General features: G+C 40.7%; 1 protein-coding gene across 3 annotated transcripts in view; it reads right to left on the bottom strand.

Annotated features, from left to right (window-relative positions):
• CSMD3 (CUB and Sushi multiple domains 3) overlaps nt 1-18,488 on the bottom strand; it is a 1,042,296-nt gene that overhangs the window by 35,032 nt on the left and 988,776 nt on the right. For all 3 annotated transcript variants that reach the window (XM_067537409.1, XM_067537408.1, XM_067537407.1), the window contains 3 exons: nt 13,703-13,876; nt 8,564-8,737; nt 8,236-8,309 (listed from right to left, as the gene is read on the bottom strand). In XM_067537409.1, the coding sequence (XP_067393510.1) occupies nt 8,236-8,309; nt 8,564-8,737; nt 13,703-13,876 (422 nt within the window). The remainder of the gene's footprint in view (nt 1-8,235; nt 8,310-8,563; nt 8,738-13,702; nt 13,877-18,488) is intronic.

Genomic DNA, 18,488 nt, shown 5'->3' on the forward strand with positions numbered 1-18,488 from the left:
ATTGAGTAGGGGCCAGTCCAATTCAATATCTTCATAAGTGATTTGGATAATGGCATAGAGAGTACACTTATAAAGTCTGAGGATGATACTAAGATGGGAAGGGTCTAAGTGCTTTGGAGGACAGAATGAGAATTCAAAATGATTTTGATGAACTGGAGAAATGGTCTGAAATAAACAGGATGAAATTCAATCTGGACTCTTATAAAGGAATAATCAACTGCACAAATGCAAAATGGGAAATGGTTAATAGGAAGGAAACCTGCAAAAAAGGATCTGAGGTTACAGTGAATCAGAAACTAAATATGAGTCAGCAATGTAAAAAAAAAAACATGGCAAAAAAAGTGAATATCATTCTGGGATGTATTAGCAGGAGTGTTGTAAGCAAGGCACAAGAAGTAATTCTTCCACTCTACTCCACGCTGATAAGGCCTCAGCTGAAGTACTGTGTCCATTAGTAGGTGCCACATTTCAGGAAAGATGGAGACGATTTGGAGAAAATCCAGAGCAGATCCACAAAAATGATTAAAGGTCTAGAACACATGTCCTGCGAGGAAAGACTGAAAAAAACTGGGTTTGTTTAGTCTGCAGAAGAGAAAAGAGGAGGAACATGATAAAAGTCTTCAAGTACATAAAAGGTTGTTATAAAGAGGAGGGTGATAAATTGTTCTCCTTATCCACTAAGGACAGCACAAGAAGTAATGGGCTTAAATTGCTGCAAGGGAGATTTAGGTTAGACATTAAGAAAAATTTTCTAACTGTAAGGGTAGTTGCACTGGAAAAAATTACCTAGGGAGGTTGTGGAATCTCCGTCACTGAAGTTTTTAAGAACAGGTTAGACAAACACATGTTAGGGATGGTCTAGATCAGTGTTTCTCAAATAGTGTTGGGTTCCACGGGCTGAGTTGAAGGGTTCGGGTTGAAGGGTTCGGATTCTGCCGAAATGAACACAAATTGTGCGCCTCCGAACAGCTGGCAGCGCACCGCGAAACAGCTGTGAGTGCACTGCCGAAAAGCCGTGAGTGCGTCGCCGAACAGCAGATGGTGCCGCCGAACAGCTGATCGCGCCGCCAAAACCAGCCTACACCGTGCCGCCGAAAAGGGGAAGATTTCCTAGACTTGTCGGCGGAGGGTATCGCATAGCCGCGTAACGGTGCCGCGGTGAAATATAATTGAGAAACACTGGTCTAGATAATATTTAGTTCTGCCTCAGTGATGGCCTAGATGATCTAACAAGGTCCCTTCCAGTCCTACATTTCCATGATTATATGTGCTACCTACTTTGAAAATTTGCCTTTCAGAGTTCAACAGTTTTGTGTGCCCAACTGCCTTTCATACATTCTCTAATAGCGCTTACAAATAAATACATTGACAATCTGATCAAGTGATCTTTAAAACTAGCAAATTCTATAGTTAATTATTTAGCACTTTTTTATTGGACCACTATCCATAAGACAACCATTTTCCTAGGAATGAGTCTCTAGAGAGGAGTAAAAAGCCAATACCCTTGAGAAAGTAGATCTAAAACATTTACAAGTTCTGTACCATGTAGTCCTGCTGTAACCAGAGATGTGCTAACAGGAAGTGGGTCATTAGGGAGTGCTTGAAGTGTCATACTCATTCAGTTTGAATGCAACAAAAATCCTGGGTCTCCAAGAGCTTGAAGAACTCTGTCAGAGGAAACTCACTCCTCATATTGTGGCTGCTGCTTGTATCCCAACACTGCATCTCCTGCCCATCACTCAGTTCCAAATCAGTTCCTCAGACATCAGCTCCCCTTCTGGGCAGCGACTGGCTCAAATGCAAAGGAATTGAAGATTGAAGGGGCTGTGGAAATCCCCCTGCTTTGAAGCATAGCAATGACCTCTACCCAAAAGTACTGGCTTCCATATCCACCAGCCCAATCATCCATCCCACAATTTCTTCATCCTGTAGCAGCGTCCTGCCCACCATCTAGGGGCATCAGCCCTCATATGACACAAATCCCTGATTCAACTGTATGAAATTGAAATGCTCAAACTGCTAATATAAATATTAAGCAAAATTTCTGTTTGTATCATTCACAAAAGTTCCATAAACATTTTTGCCACTACAAATGCTAAAAGAACTCACATTTTTATATCCTGATACAGTAACCACTCATGAAAATATTTCTGCACTGTTCTCCTTTTCTATTTTAAATTGCACTAAGGTGCTAAGTTTATACCCAGACTCTGCATCACTGATTTGTTCCCTACTGGGAAGTCAAACTGCAAAGTCCTGGACATCTGCTATCATTCTGCAGAGGGGTGATGCTTGACTTAGAAGAGGGGGCATTAATATTAAAGGTACTGTGAATACATTTTCAAAATGGTTGAGCAATGTGCACAGTTGTTATTGAAAGACACAAACTTCTATCTGAGATTGCAGTAAATGTACTCACTTCACTAACAGTAGCAGACATTATGGCTAGGCATAGTAAAACCAGTTCAGATTAAGTAAAAACTGACCTAAGATTTGCTGAAAGTTTAATCTGAATTTTATGAGTGCTGGAAAAGAAAGAACTATTTTTTTAAAGTGAGATTTTACTCTTCTTTTTCTTGGTCCTCCATTTGCCAGATTAGACCAAGATAGAGTAATGGGTTTTCCTTTCCCAATAAACTGGGTTGTAGGTTGGTGTAGCTGGAATGAAATGCTGGGGCATAGGAATTAAAACAAAGTATTCTTTTGGTGAGTGGGGTGGTGGGTTTCCACTCTAGGGGAGACAGATAAAGCAGGTACTGCTGTATATGGGGAATGGCTGCATTAAAGGTTGTTAGGTTTCTTGACAATGTGGTCTCACATCATTCCTTCTGATAATCCTTATTTTACAATATGTGGTAGGGAGGACTTAACACAAGGAACTTCCAGTGGAAGACCATTCACTCTAAACTGGCTACAGAACATGAAATCTAGCATGTGTCTTGCTCATATTACAGTCTCAGCTCACACTGCAATCTTTGCTTGCCACTTGGAGGTGGCCAGACCAGCTGAATGAAATGTCCAGTTTCCACTCATCGGCTGGCGATGGGGTCCCATAATGACCTGTGTAAAAACACATGGTTCCTCACTTTAAAAGTAAAAATGTTTTCTCTATCAGCCACCCCTGCAAGTAGAGAGTCAAGCTCTATTCTTTTTGCTCGCTTATCTGCACCAGAAATTAAGATTCACCACTTAGAACAGAGTTAACAATTCTACACAATCATGTGCAAATGAGAGCAGAATCCATCTCACCCTATCCTCTCTTTGTTGAATAGAAATAAAATGTGGTAAAATTATTTTCATAACTAACTAGTAGATATGACTTTCAGGAAGAAGGTCTATTGAGTAAGAAAGTGCATCTTTAGAGTCATTATTCACACAAAGGGATTTAAAACAATCTTTTCATACTAAATGTTTGTTATTTAGTAAGGTCTCTGTATTTATTTTAACAAACAAAAGGATTAAAAGGTTATATTTTTGGAAGCCAAGGATGCTTGGATATGAGGGATGTCTGGTGCGCATTCCCCAGTGTCTCTGCTGTGGCAGTTCTTTTGCTGAACTAACATTTGGCCAATCTTTTGGAAGTGAAATGAAATGCACCTCTCAGCACCCTTACTTAATCTTAGCTGTAAACCTACATGGTCATAAAGGATCTTTCAGTAAAACTGGGAGGCTCAGGGTTTTGGTAATGTGACATGGAGACTTTCACCGCAACATCGCTTTTATTAATCCAGTCCAGCTCTATATGTACAAAAGTTGTTGCTATTAAAAGGAACAGGGATTGTTGGCCTATGAAATAAATTTGTAATCTTAGTTCCCTGTGCATGTGTGTGTCCAAATCACATAATCTTACACAATTTGCATCCTGGTTGGAAATTAAAGGCTAATCAGAGTGAGAATGAACTATTCTTTCTCTGCTCCAAATCAGGATTGGGGGGCAGACTGTGGGGATTTGAACATGGCTGACCATACTACACAACCCCTATCTTGAAATAAACAGAGTTTTATATTCCAGTGCTCTCAATATTATAGTTTTTATAAGCATTAAATTCACAGAAGAACATTTATAGGTTTTTCCTTATCTTCATACTGAGTATCAAATGAAGCATCATAAAACAAAGCCAAAAACTAATACAAGGCTAGCACAGGTGTAATGTGGCTATTTTTCTTTCTAAATACAGTTTGCACTTTGGCTCCCTTCAAGCTTTAACATGCAGGAAACTTGCTGAATTTCCACAAAAACCTAAATTGGAAAAAGAACTGAACTACAGAGCCTTGCATGCAAGACAGATTGTTCAAAATAAATCCCTGTTTCAGTTCAGCAGTATGGTTTGCTGTAAATGGCTTATGGTCAACGTGCTATAAACAATTTCCTATGTTACTAGTGAGATCTCTGACTGAATATTTCAAACCCACAATTCATTTCAAAGAAGCAGTTTATTTTTCAAGCTTATAGATGAAGCTGCTATATATTGAGACAAAGATATTTTGTCTTTGTAATATCTGCTTGATATAATATTGTGTTCAGGATAGATTGGCTACATAACAAAATATTGGAATGAATGATAAAACATCCAAAATGCATGTACACATCCCAATTATATTAGATGATAGTATTTATTTACATTCAGTGGCTGGTATCGGAAGTAGGGCTGAGCTAGCATTTTTGATGAACATCTGCTTAACTTAATATGCACGGGACAGTTCCTGATAAAACTTTTCTCTGGAAAACTCCAACTAACATTATTATATTGTGATGTGGTTGCAGCATGTGTACTGTTATTTAAAAGAGACCCACACTGTGCAAAGCCCCTATATTTGGAGGAAAGCAGGCAGGTAGCAACTTTTTTGTAGGCACAGAGTATAAAATGAAAAGTTTGGAGACCACTTCCATTCATCAAGGTGGGGAGGACAGGGCTGGATGATTCCTTATGTAGCCAGCTCAAAAGAGCCTGAGCTTGGAGTTCTGGTGACAGGAGAGGACTGGCCAGGAAGGGAAGTGGATAGCCAGGAAGAAATCTGCACTGTGGCAAACCGTACCGAGATTAGTATTGTCAAGAGGCCATGCTTCGTTCAGCCTGTGTAATCTGATACCCAACAACTAGAGTGTGGAGGGGATACTAGGTTGGGGTTTTTAGTGTCAGCCCCAGACCTGAACTTCTCCATGTCTGTGAGATCTTAATCATAAGCTGCACAATGAAGTGTTAACTGCTGACACTGTATATGTACAAATTGTGATGAGCATATACTAGTCTAGAATCAGAATATTATCTGGCAAAACCTCTTCATTATTCACTTGCTAGAACTTCAGACTGCTCTGCCAAATCCTCCATAAATGTGTGCAGTGTTGTGGTAGCATCTTAGTCCTGGGATATTAGAGAGACAAAGTGGGTGAAGAAGAGCTCTGTGTAGCTTGAAAGCTTGTCTCTCTCACCAACAGAGATTGGTCCAATAAAATATATTACTTTGCCTATCTTCTCTCACTAATTCTCCATAAAATCTTCTTACATACTACTAGATATGGTTGTCACGCTGACTGGATTGGAGGGGTGGTGGGGGGGAACATTTATGATATTGTTTGACATCAGTATGTCAAAATCATAATAATTCATGTAAGATATGCCATGTCAGTTACTGTTAGAAAGGCTATGGTATGCTAAGTAAGATGATAATACTTATGTTCATGTGTTATATATGTAAGGGAAGTCATGGATTTATTTGATATATCTGTATTTCAAATTGTGCTATCTGAGACACACCCTAGACACGGTGGCGCCAGAACAATAGCCTGCTTAATGGCCCACTGAGATATTCACAGATGCAAAGGGCCCAGGGGGAAAGCCAGAGGTATACCTGATGAGTCACCAGGACTTGCCCATGTGACTCTGGACTCCATTTTGGTTCCTGTAAAATTCCACAAGCAGCATGGCAGGGGCCAGAGGATATATAAGGCAGAAGCCTTGGGAATCATTTTGTCTTCAATCCTGTTCAGCTTTCAGCAACCTATCTACCTCTGGACCAAGTCATCTGCAACTGAAGCTGTGAAAAAAAGGACTGAGGCCCATTCAGGTACTGGATGTACACCAGAGGGATTATACAAGCCTGCAAACTCCACAATTTTTCTAGAAACCTGATGTATATGGACTTTCAAATCATTTGTATGTATCTAATTGCTTAAATCCTTTAACATTTCTCTTATAGTTTGTTTCTTTCTTTTTATAATAAACCTTTAGTTTTAGTTACTAAAGGATTGGCTGGCAGTGTGGTATTTTGGGTAAGATCCAAACTTATATTGATCTGGTACTGTGGCTAACCCTTTGGGGTCAGGAGGAACCTTTTTAGTAAAGAGCATAGAGTTTAAATAACTGGTCTCTTTACTGGACTTAGTGGCTGATTGGGAGCCAGAGACTGAAATGCAGTAAAGGGGGCTGTGTGTATTTGTATTGTGGGCTTCTTGATAACCAATGTGGGAAATCAGAAGCACTGCTTGTGGCTGGTTGGGAAGCCTGACTTCAGTGTCACCCACCAGTGCTGGGAGAATCTGCTCTTCTTTTACAGCCTGCCCTGACCTTGGCATTTTCAGGTGGCTGCCCTAGGCGCGGAAGGGTTACAATGGTGCTAGGTTTCAATTGTCTTTCTGCCAAGATCTGGTCTGTTACTTTTTGGATTTAGCTTTGGATTCTTCTTTACCCAGCCTCTATGGGAAGAGGGAGGGGGGCCATGGGGATACTATCTTGTTTTTTGCTTCCCCATTAGGTATCAAAGAAAGGGGCTAGCTTCTGACCCTTCCCATTAAGCAGAAGAAGGACTGCTGCAATTCCTACAGGGAAAGAGGGACAGTACTAATCACTGCTCCCCGACCAGCTGTGACGGTGACACCAATATACTGCACTGCGCTAACTGTACAATTACACCTATAGTGACAGAAACTGATGTTTGCACATTTGGTTCCTAAACAAAATCCTTTATATGGGAGCTTGAGGATAAGCTGCTGGTTAAGTGAAGTAGTATATAAAGCCATACAACATACAAAATAATTGCTGCTGAAGTGAATTTACACTTTACAGCATTGCTCTATTAATCTGCAAGGCACTAACCTTAGAACTGTGGGGATCAAAGTTGTAAATCCTGCCAATAGTTACATTTGTTTTAGAAATTATTTATCGGTTGACATTTTGCCTGTTTATTTGAAGAGTTGTGTGCTGGATGCTAATGATGCCTGCATTCACCATGGGGAAAAACCAACAAAAAACCAACCAACAAACAAAAAACTGGAGGGATCACACAGCCCTGTCAGAATATAAGAGAAATGTTTAACATGTCAGAGAATGACCCTAGGGAATTTGACAACAAAATTACAGAAAATGGCAATTGCAATGACTCAGTGCCTATGCATTATAATAAGCACTTTCTAATGTAGAATTTTGTTGTTCTCAAAAGCATGGATTAATTGTCTATGTATTGTATTATTTTGAGAATGAGGACACTGATTCTCTGTTCACTTACACTCATTTTACAGTGGTATATCTCCTGATATACTTTGCTGTGAGCGAGAGGAAAATCTGACTTGACTATAATTGATTTATCATACTCTTAGCAAGATATGGGCCAAATCCTGACATCCTTATTCAGTTTACTCCATCGTTACCCAGGAAATATCCCACTGAAATCAATGACAATATTGCCTGCTTAAAAACTCAGTAACATCTTCAATTTCAGGTTTGAATTCTATATTAGTATTTCCTCAATATAAGCAAAACAAAGACAGATGTATAACTGGGATATTGCTTTTATTTTTTGTATTAAGAAAATGATTTCTGCTGTCAAAATGAATGTTCACATTAGCATTGCAGTATCCAAATCACAGTGTGTCAAATGGAGTATATGACTAGAGCTTCCAAATTTTTTTGTGTAATTTTAATTTTAATACAGGGATTATCCCATAGACTACCTGCCTTTCAATTCCAGAGTACGTGTAATACATTCCCTCCCCTTTATGATCACATAACATCTGTTTGGCAACTACAGTAATTGTTTGCATACAATCTAGTAATGGAAAAGTATTCAAGAGGTTTTAAGCTGATTTTAATGCTGGAAATAAGGAGCACCAACATCATATGAGCATCTCGCTCTAAACAGACCATAAGCAAGTGCTCTTTAATCACCAGTGGTTTCTGGATCATAGTCTGAGAAACCCGGAACTATTGTGAATTATAAAAACAACTTAACATGGCCTACCTGATAGCCAAATGTATTATTTTGTGATCCATGCCTTGGGATTCCGGGGTTTTCACATGCTGTACGGGTGGGCTCTAAAAAAATAAAACCAACACAACATAAAGTAATTTTTAGTGAAAAAACATCTGTGTCAGCAAATATACTTAATTTAGCCATGTGGAGAACAGGTTCATTAGAAGCATCATGATTAAAATGGCCAGTTTTCACAGATAGTGTAGAATAACACAACACAATAAATCAAAGTTCTCAAACACAAACCAACAGGACCAGGAGTAGGAGAACCTAAGAGAACATCCAATAGAGCTCAGTAACATAGATCTCATCTTACCTATACATCGAGGAGATGAACCACTCCAACTTCCATCTGCTTGGCATATCCTAGTAGTGGATCCAACCAAAACAAATGGAGGATTGCAGCTGAAAGAGACTTCTGACTGGTAGATGAAGCTCTTGCCTTCTCTTTTCCCTTCAGCAGGTACTCCAGGGTCACCACAAAACTTTGCTATGGAAAATTATGTGACATATAGAAAGCGTTCAGCATTTACTAAAATAGATTAAAATAAGACTAATGTTAAAGTACCTGAGCTCAGCCGAACAGTTACTCCAAATCTCATGTCTGATTCTTATACACAGCCAAATAAATGGGTGTTTTGTGGGAGCGAGGAATGAATGAAATCTGCCCCAATGTCATGGAGACGTCACATAGCCAATCTTTGCCAGAACTGACTGCTGTCTTAAGGTTGAACTAGCTTTGGCGGCTGCTTAGAATCCCTATGAGAGAGGCAGAAGGAATCGCTTGGGGGTGCACTGTGTGTCTGGTGGATTTACCTGCTACAAAACCCTCCACATCCACAGCTCAACGCTACACCCAAATCCTATACTACATCATCATACAAGATGTCCTGCAGAGAACAACTGCAGATTATGCTACAACCTCAGAACTTCCACTACTTTTAGGATCTTCCATGCTCTTGGAGCGAGCAAAAGAATTGTTCAAGGAGAGAAAGATATTTTGGGAGTGGTAGCTTTGTACGTCATCATATTCAACTAAAACTGAAAACTTGGGTATGGAGTGACATCACTGGAAAGTTAGTGTGGCTATCTAGAACTACAATAAAAATAAGTACATTAAACATGGAAAACAGTTTGAACAGCAATCTGAAAATCAAACATTAATAGACATTTATTAAATAGAATATATTTCTGTTGATAAGAATATATTCCTAATCAGAGTCTTTTAAAGCTTTGAGCTTATCACCAGCAAGGGTTTTCTTCTATTCATAGCACAGCATTGAACAACTGGCTTGATGCATTCTGGGTGAGTTTTTAGCTTCTCCCTGCAGTACTAAGTATTGGCCATTGTCAGAAGCTCGTATTGTCTTTCATAGACCAGTGATCTGATCAGCTATGATATATTCTATGCTCCCATCTCCACATTCTCTGATATAACCTCACTGGTTGCATCTACATACAGAATCTACATACAGAGATTTATTTGCAAGACAGGGGTCTTAATCAATGACCATTTGGAAATTCATACTAGATCATGGTACTGGCAGCATAGGACCTAATGCAATACAGTTACTAAGAGAAAGCTTAGTAAGGCTTACCAGGGGTCTAAGCCTGCAAACACCCAACAGTTGAACATAGTGCCTGTTGCACTGATTAGTCCAATTCACTTCAATATGACTACTTTCTGGTGTAAACTCTATGTCCTCTAGTAAACATCTGCCAAATTGGGATTATAGTTTGTAGAGATCTGCATAGATTTGTTTAGATTTCCCTGTCCTGTCTACATTATTTTGCACAGTGAGGTATACATTTCTTCTGAGTGGTTATTTCATGACTGAAGTTCCAAATTCTCAGTGGAGAAACCTTTAATTCCCTCACAAGGAATTGTCATTCTTGGGCGCTAGATAATTTTTCACAGAAAGAGTTTCTGTGGAAACTCCATCATTCATTTGAATTTTTTCACAAGCCTTTCCCCAGCAACATCCTATTGTTGGAGCCTACTAACTCTCTTTCACATGAGTAACTAAGGAAACTATACATAATAATTCACAAGAGCCTTATTTTTATCTACTTTTAGTTTTATAATGAACCCTACATTTGTAGCAGATTGAGGGTTCTGGGATTCCTCCTTTTACCAGTGTCAATTCAAGTGATTTTATTTTCCAAAGACACCTGAGAACCTGTGAAATTGATCATTAACAATTAGGGGTTGTCTGTTTTATCAAGCTGATGTTTAAACAAATTTGGTATAAATAATATTTCTTTTAAAATAGTGTTGGGCATTCCAAGAAATTAAAAAACAACAGTAAAATGGCTGCCATTTCTTCCTTGGTCTTCCTAGTCTATGTTCCGATTTGCTGTTCGTTTACTTATTTTCAGGTTTATAAATACAATTGGTGCTGGGCTCTAAAATCTGTGCCATTAATTATATACACAATCAGAAGATTACTAGGTCAAAGACCACAACAAAAAATTTCCAGGCCCAGTCAAATAAACTACTACTCTCCCTGATCAAAAACCCTATTCAAGCCATGCACCTGTAACACAGATAAGTCTTACAGCATGCCTCAAATAAATTCTGTGTGATAAGCATAATTGATGCCATAATTCAATCTGGATTTCTTTAGAGACTCAAACACAGATGACCCCTTTCATGCTTTATTTCTCATACTAGTGAGCCTTCAGAATGGAAGGAAATGTGAAGTCAATTTTGCTTAAGAAATACAGTTTTGAAATATTTCTAGCAGCCTTTAAAAATAAAGTATGGTTTTGTAAAAAAAATGCCATCAAATACAGGATCCAGTGGTGTACTGAGACAGGAGTCGGGGGGGACCAGTCCCCTGGGCACCAGCCTGTGGGGGGCAATGGGTCAACCCATCATGAAGGGCGGGGGGCACAGGAGGCTGAGGAGCGGCTGCTCCCACTCCCGTGCTTCCGTCCCCCCCTGACGCATCGTGAAGGACCGGCCAATCCCCTCCCCCTGGGTCAGGTGGTGAGGCCACCCCCGTCTGAGCCAGCACCAGACTGTGGGGCTGGAGTAGCAGAGGCGGGCACCAAGCAGTGGGTAAATATGGGGAAAGGGGGCTGGCAGAGCCAAGCCTGGATTTGCACCCCACCCCAGGCCTCATGCCCCTCTCCTGCAGGTACAGACCACCCCCTTTCCTGGGGCAGCTGGGGGGCAGCACTGGGACCCCTCCTGCCCAGTGTGGGGAGGCACACGTGAGGCAGTGGGGGGTGCAAATGCAAGCTTTTCCCCTGGGTGCTGGAGACCCACGGTATGCCACTGACAAGATTTGTGGGATAACAAGTCAAATAATGCCCATACATAGCCCATTCAGAATGTTTTGTCACCAGCTCCCTCTCATCTAAGCCAGATGGCTATTAATTTAAGCACTGGCTTCCAATGAAATTCAACTGCAAGTTAATTGGTAGGCAGTGCACACATACAACACTGGGGTAACATACTGTCTGCATGAAACACAGCTAGTTACTTGGCAGCTGCATTCTTCACTGCCTGTAGTTTCCAAATAGTTTAAAGGTTCATAGATTCAAAAGCTAAAGGGCACCTCTGGGATCATCTAGTCTGACCTTCTGTGTAACATAGGACATAGAACTTTCCCAAAATAATTCTTAGAGCATCTTTTTAGAAAAATATCCAATCTTCATTTGAAAATTATCAGTGATAGAGAATTCACTACAACGCTTGGTAAATTGTTCCAAAGGTTAATTACTCTCACTGTTAAAAAAGTATACCTTATTTCCAGTCTGAATTTGTCTAGCTTCAACTTCCAACCACTGGATCATGTTATAGCTTTCTCTGCTACACCGAAGAGCCCATTACTAAATATTTCTTCCTTATGTAGTTATAGACAGTAATCAAGTCCTCCCTTAGCCTTCTCTTTATTAAGGTAAATAGATTAAGCTTTTTGAGTTAATCATTATAAGGAATGTTTTCTAATCTTTCTAATCTCTTGGCTCTTCCATGAACCTTCTCCAATTTATCAAAATCCCTCTTGCATTGTGAGTGCCAGAACTAGACATAGTATTCCAGCAGCAGTTGAACCAGTGCCAAATATAGAGTTAAAATAATCTCTCTGCTCCAACTTGAGAGTCCCCTATTTCTCATTAGCTCTTTGGGCTATAGTGTCAGATTTGAAGTTTATGTAGCACTGTCTACATGGGGAGGTGTAGCCCCATGTAGGATACAATGCAGTAGGCCAGTCTCAAGGTGATGAAGACATAGATAAGTGCAGTGATATTCACGTCCAAGAGGAAAGGACACAGCATCCTAGCCAAGATCAAATGATAAAAAAACATTTTTGGCAACCATTGCTATCCAAGCAGTGGATCCTACAGGAGCCCCAGCTTATGAACCAGAACAACAAATGATAGGCATAGATCTTGATCAAGGAAGCTGATAACGTTTTTGTCGTTTCTTCCAGAAACTTTGTAAGTCACAATCTCTATACGTTAGCTAAGCCGCACTAAACAATTGTTGATGCACATATTTAGGAACATATATATATATATAGGATGGAAGGAATTCTAGGGCTTGGAGAATAGAAGAGAAAGGGACCCAGTGGAAGGCCACTATCTCAGCTTGAAACACCTAACACTTAACTGTCAGTCTCAGAAGAGGGCAAGAATTTAATAGACATGAAGACTGAATTATTTATTCACCTTGACCCTCCAGGTCAAGATCATGGCACATCAATTAGATAGTATTGTGCAGTTTGCAATACTAATGTTGCAGTACCAATGTTGATGCCGTACCTGCTCCGTAAATAAAAAGAGAGTTCCATTCTCCCGTCCAGTCAGTTGAGCACCTTTCAGAAGTATCACATTCACTTTTAAAATGTTCAATTAAAAATAATTGATGGAAGAACCCCAGTGTAAGGAACAGATATTTATTTGTTTCTGTAATGAAATCTGTAACCATGTAAAAATCCATTTGTCAGCAATCTTATAATAAAAATTACTGCTTGAAACAATAGGTTATTTGACTAAACCCTGGGACCTAGTCAGCACTGCTGGCAAGCAAAACTCCTTTTGACATCAGTGGGAGTTTTGCCTGATTAATGAGTGAATAAAAGAATGTAGCTGAATCTAAGATGAGGAGAGCAGTTTCACCATAAATCTGATTTGCTTTGCTGAAGTTAGCTTGTTTTAGACTTTGTGTTGCTTTCATGTATATTTTTGAGGCTTGGTACGTGCTAACGAAAGAATTGCCTCAAGATGTAAAGATGGTCCTTACTTGCACCCATCCAAAGATATTAAACTAATTGTAAAGAACAAGTACTAGCTTATGGATAGGAATTAATGTTAGATAAATGTAGGTGGAACACACATTTGTCACAATGAAATATTAAAGTAAATAAACCAGGGATTAAAAAGAACTGAACACTCTAAAGGAAAAATAATTAGAATAAAATATAAGCATCAAACAAATACTTACGTAAGCACTGAGGTACCTCACCACTCCAAGTGCCATTCCCAACACAGGTCAAAACAGCAGGAAAGGATAGTTCATAGCCTGGGGAGCAGACATAGCTTATACTAAATCCCCAGTCAAAATTTGTTCCTTCCAACCTTCCATTAGAGATCTGAGGAGGAGTTGGGCAGGTAACAGCTGCAATAACATTTAAAGTGATTAGGTACAGCTGCTGAAAATATCCCTGGTGTACACATTTACTAGAAGAACCATATGTGCTCATTTAATCTTTTTGGAGGACAATACAGTGGTGACATTATCTTCCTGACTGTATTTTTGCAACATCACTGGAGCTAATATTTCTGGTTGCCTCCATTTCTTGGTTGTTCCCAGTTGTTGTTGGTTACCAAGATTTAGTATACAAAGTTGAATGCTGCCATCATGCCAGCTGGGAAGATAACACAGGTAATCACTGTACAGTCTATACAATACACAATATTTGGTAAAATACTAATAGAATTTATGACAAAATGATTTTTGTTGACTGTTAGGCATCCTGGACCATAATTATGTTCACTTACACATGGTCACAATCCAATACTTTCGTTCTGTTAGCTGATTTAGGGATAGTTTGGTTATTAAAACACATGAATGAGATTCAGGAGCAAGGCTCCCTCAAAGGCACGTGTGTGGCTGCACATTCTCTTGGTAGGTACCACACAATGAGCAGTGTCTGCCTCATGGGTAATTCTTTACCAGGAGGCATCTAACTTCTGAGTGAGGGGAGGGAGTTCTGGTATTCCCTCTCCTCCTGAGGTTGCTAGTGCTGCTGCTCCTGACACGCAGGAGTGGGAAGTAAAAATTTCAATTTGACTTCCCCTTCCCAGGCCTGAGGATGGCAAGGGGAGATTTTGAAGGCCACCCTCACTTTAGGTCTGAGGAGGAGTGAAGAATGCAGGTTCCTCCCGTATACCTCCGGTGTGATGGTGCTCAGGAGGATAGCAGAAACAGTAGCAGCAGACATGGTTACACAAAGAAGTGATTGAGAGGTGATGGTGCTATTTGATTTTGAGTTGGGGGGCAAGTGATGACTGGATCCATTACTGATTTTGAGGGATGAATAGGAGAGAGAGAGAGAGAGAGAGAGGGAGAAAGGGGTGTGATGATGGAGAATGTGAATGAAAAGGGAAAGGGATAGAGAATGGGAAAAGCAAATTGGAAGGAGAGAGAGCCAATGAGAGAGAGAGAAAAGAAGAGACAAATGAATGAGTGAGAGGGCATGAATAAATGGGAAATAGTGAATGAGAAGCACACCAGTGGGAAAGAACTGAGAGAAGAGAAAGAGAGGAAATGAGAGTAGTTAGAGTGAATTTAAAGGAGACACTGGGAGTAAATGGGGAGACTGGGAGGCAGTGAATGAAAACAAATGAGGACAGGAGAGTTGAGAGACCATGTGAATGCGGGAGATGAAGGGTCTGCACTCAAAAGCTTTAAACTTACACTTAGTCAGCCTGTCATTCTGCATGCAGAAAAAAAATTAAAGGGAATATTGGTCAGAAGCACGAGATCCTTATTATGTGATCTGTGGAAGCCACCGGGCCTTTCTGTGCATCAGGTTTGCCATTAGTATAATTCTATATAATGGGATTATCCCTTTTCCCTACTTCACACAGGTTCCTGAGGCTTTATTCATTAATGCTTGTTAAATGCTTTGACTGGAAGTGCAAAGTATCATTATTATAATCATCTTTCAGCCAAGCAGGAGACCAAAGATTTGGGGTGACTTTAGGATTCCCTTTTTCATTGGGTTACTATTTTTAGAGACTGGGTACTTGGGGCTTTCCATGCCTGTCTAGTTCTCAAACTGGGGGAGAAAATATGATAGCATGGTTTCCAAAATTATGATATTTGCCACCTTCATCACAGTGGTTATGAGCTGGGTGAGATGTTGTTATGAGTTGAGTGCATATGAACTCACCCTTTACTTAACATAACTGTAAAAATGAGCCCCCTTCTAAGATAAAAGGAGTGTGTGGACTGTCCAGGAACTTTTGCAGAGTATTGTTTTAGGTAGGGAGATGGGGGTGTGTGTGTGTGTGTGTGTGTGTGTGTGTGTGTGTGTGTGTGTGTGTGTGTGTGTGTGTGTGTGTGTGTGTGTGTGTGTGTGTGTGTGTGTGTGTGTGTGTACACGCGTGCACGTGCACTCATCGCAAGGCAAAACATTCAACAAAATGGAAAAGAGAGAGAGCCTGAAGGAGCAGCTTAAAATATGGTGTCTGACCATGGAATAAAACTGGGGAGAGATTTTTGGGTTGGTGTACAGGCTGGAAAATGTTCTTGGTGCTCTGAGTAAAATAAGCTGTTTCCTTCTATTTCATTCCTTCTGCATTCAGAGACAGAACTTTGTACACATTCTTTGTAATAAACAAAACTGCATCAAAGAAATCTCTATTACCAATTTCTCCTCCTAACTGGAACCACCTACTAAACCCCAAATTTTTGGCTAGCCGTTCGGGTTAAAAGGGATCACAATAGCTTTTACCCTTTTCATTTCTCTTCTTTCATCTCTTCAAGCAGTAACATCAGTAAGACGTTGGGGTTTGGGATAATCACCAACATTCTTACCCTGCACCAACTGGAGATAGTCCATTTAGCAAGCAACTTTATTATTAGTCACTATAAAAGGGACTTAATGTTTCAGCTTCCTAACTAAAGAGCAAGGGAACAAACAAACAAAATTTTACCTGATAATTTCCTTTTTGTTAGCAGTGTCTCCCAAAATTCTGGTATGTATGGGCTATTCCCCTCACATCTGCCATTTCCAGAGGCAGTTCAAAACTGCAGCACAGCCTGTGCGAGCCGCTATGCCCCCTTTACCTGCTTGCTGTTAGAGGATTCATTTCAGAACTCTGTAACAGCTCTTAGAAAATGATTTGTAACAATAACTTCAGTGCCAACTCATTAACTATGTACAGGAGACCACTGCCTCTGTGGTAACTATCCAAACAGAATGCTGAGCCTTGGCTCTAAAGCCATCCAAGGTGGGTAAAACTGGAAGATCCTGATAGCAGAAAGGAAATTATTGGGTAAGAAATTTTCCATTCTGCAGCCCAGCATCCCCCACAATTCTGATACGCAGGGGAAGTAGCAAGCAGTGAATAGGAGTAGGGAGAGACAGAAAAGTGAACATAAGAAATAGGAAAAATAAATCTTTTTGAACTGCTCGAATGGCAAAGTTATGTCAGGACCACTGTCTGCAGCATTCTCCTGCCAAAGGAGGCGTCTGAGGAAACAGAAAGACTACCTTATACTGTCTGATAGATGTGTTAATTTACAGATATGTGACTGCTCTGCAAATCTCTGCCGTGAAAGCACATGCTCTTTCAGCCCATGATGTTGCAAAGGATCTTGAAGAATGTACGTTGATTCCTTTAGGATCCGTATGTTGGATGGCTTGTGTGTCTTAACACCTAGTTTGATCCATCTAGTAAGGGATGGCTTGGATACTCTAAGCCCTTGACTCCTCTTCAGACCTATGAACCCCATGCTATCAGGTGGAGAAGGTTGAAGTTTGAGTGGAGCATTTGACCATGGTCCTGAAAGATCAGGTCTGGGAGAGAAGGGAGTGGTACCAGAGTTACAACTGACAGGTCTAGCAGTGTGTGTACCCAGTGCTGACATGCCCAGGATGGGGCTATAAGAATAACCCTCACTCTGTCCCACTTGCCCTTCAGAAGAACTTTGGGCATGAGTGGAACTGGGAGGAATGGCATAGAACAGGTGCTTCGTGTAAGAGAATAAGAAGGCATCTGTGAGTGAGCCTGGGCTTTGACTGAATAGAGAGCAAAACTGGTGACATTTTCTGTTCTGACTGATCATGAACAGGTCTACAAGGAGAGTTCCCCACTGCTGGAAAATGACCTTTGCTATGTCAGGACAGAAGGACCACTTGTGGTGAGTGGAGAAAGATCTGCTGAGGTGATCAGCTCATTCTGGACTCACAGCAGGTGAGATGCTTCCAGGTGGATCAAGGGTTTTATGCAAAACTCCCACAAGCAAATAGCATCCTGAATAGAGGGAGCCCTTCCCCGCCCACAGATGTAGAACCTTGTTCAATCTATACAGCAATGATCTGCCACCAACCAAGTCACGGAAGTTCATCTACTGCAGAATAAAGTTCCGATTTTCTCTGAGCTGGAGAAGACCCTGAGTGACAACGCTGCAAAGCTAGCTGACTACTGCAAGACATGGCACCTTCAGCCTAGCACCAGCAAGACTGTCTCAAGCATATTGCACCTCCACAGTGCCAATGCTAAGAAGGAACTAAACATTGTAATGAAAAGCCAGAGGCTGAAGCATGAAGCATACCCAATTTACTTAGGCATGACCCTCCACTGAACACGGACATACAAAAGTCACCTGAGCAAGATAGCAGTGAAGGTCAAGTCTCACAACAACCTTCTCATCAAACTTCCAGGTTCTTCATGGAGAGCTCAACCCTTGCCATTTCGTACTCAATAGCAGAACACTGTGCACCAGTAAGGAGTCGGTAGGCACACACCAAACCTGCTGACATGCAACACAACTCAACAATACGCATCATCACAAGAACTCTCCAATCCACTAATCTTTCATGGCTTCCAGTTCTGAGCTACATTGCTCTCCCTTACATCAGAAGGGAGATTGCAACGGGCAAGCTGCTCAATAAGGTATGTGTGAACCCACCCTTGGTCTTGTTCAACCACCTTTTTAGTCCACCAGCTACATGTCTTTCTTCATGACAACCACTTTGGTCAAGGCTGCCATGCCA

Source organism: Emydura macquarii, unplaced genomic scaffold (assembly GCF_026122565.2).
Source record: "Emydura macquarii macquarii isolate MOO-44397 ecotype Brisbane River unplaced genomic scaffold, CSIRO-AGI_Emac_v2 contig_383, whole genome shotgun sequence".
In the NCBI taxonomy this organism is placed as follows: domain Eukaryota; kingdom Metazoa; phylum Chordata; order Testudines; family Chelidae; genus Emydura; species Emydura macquarii.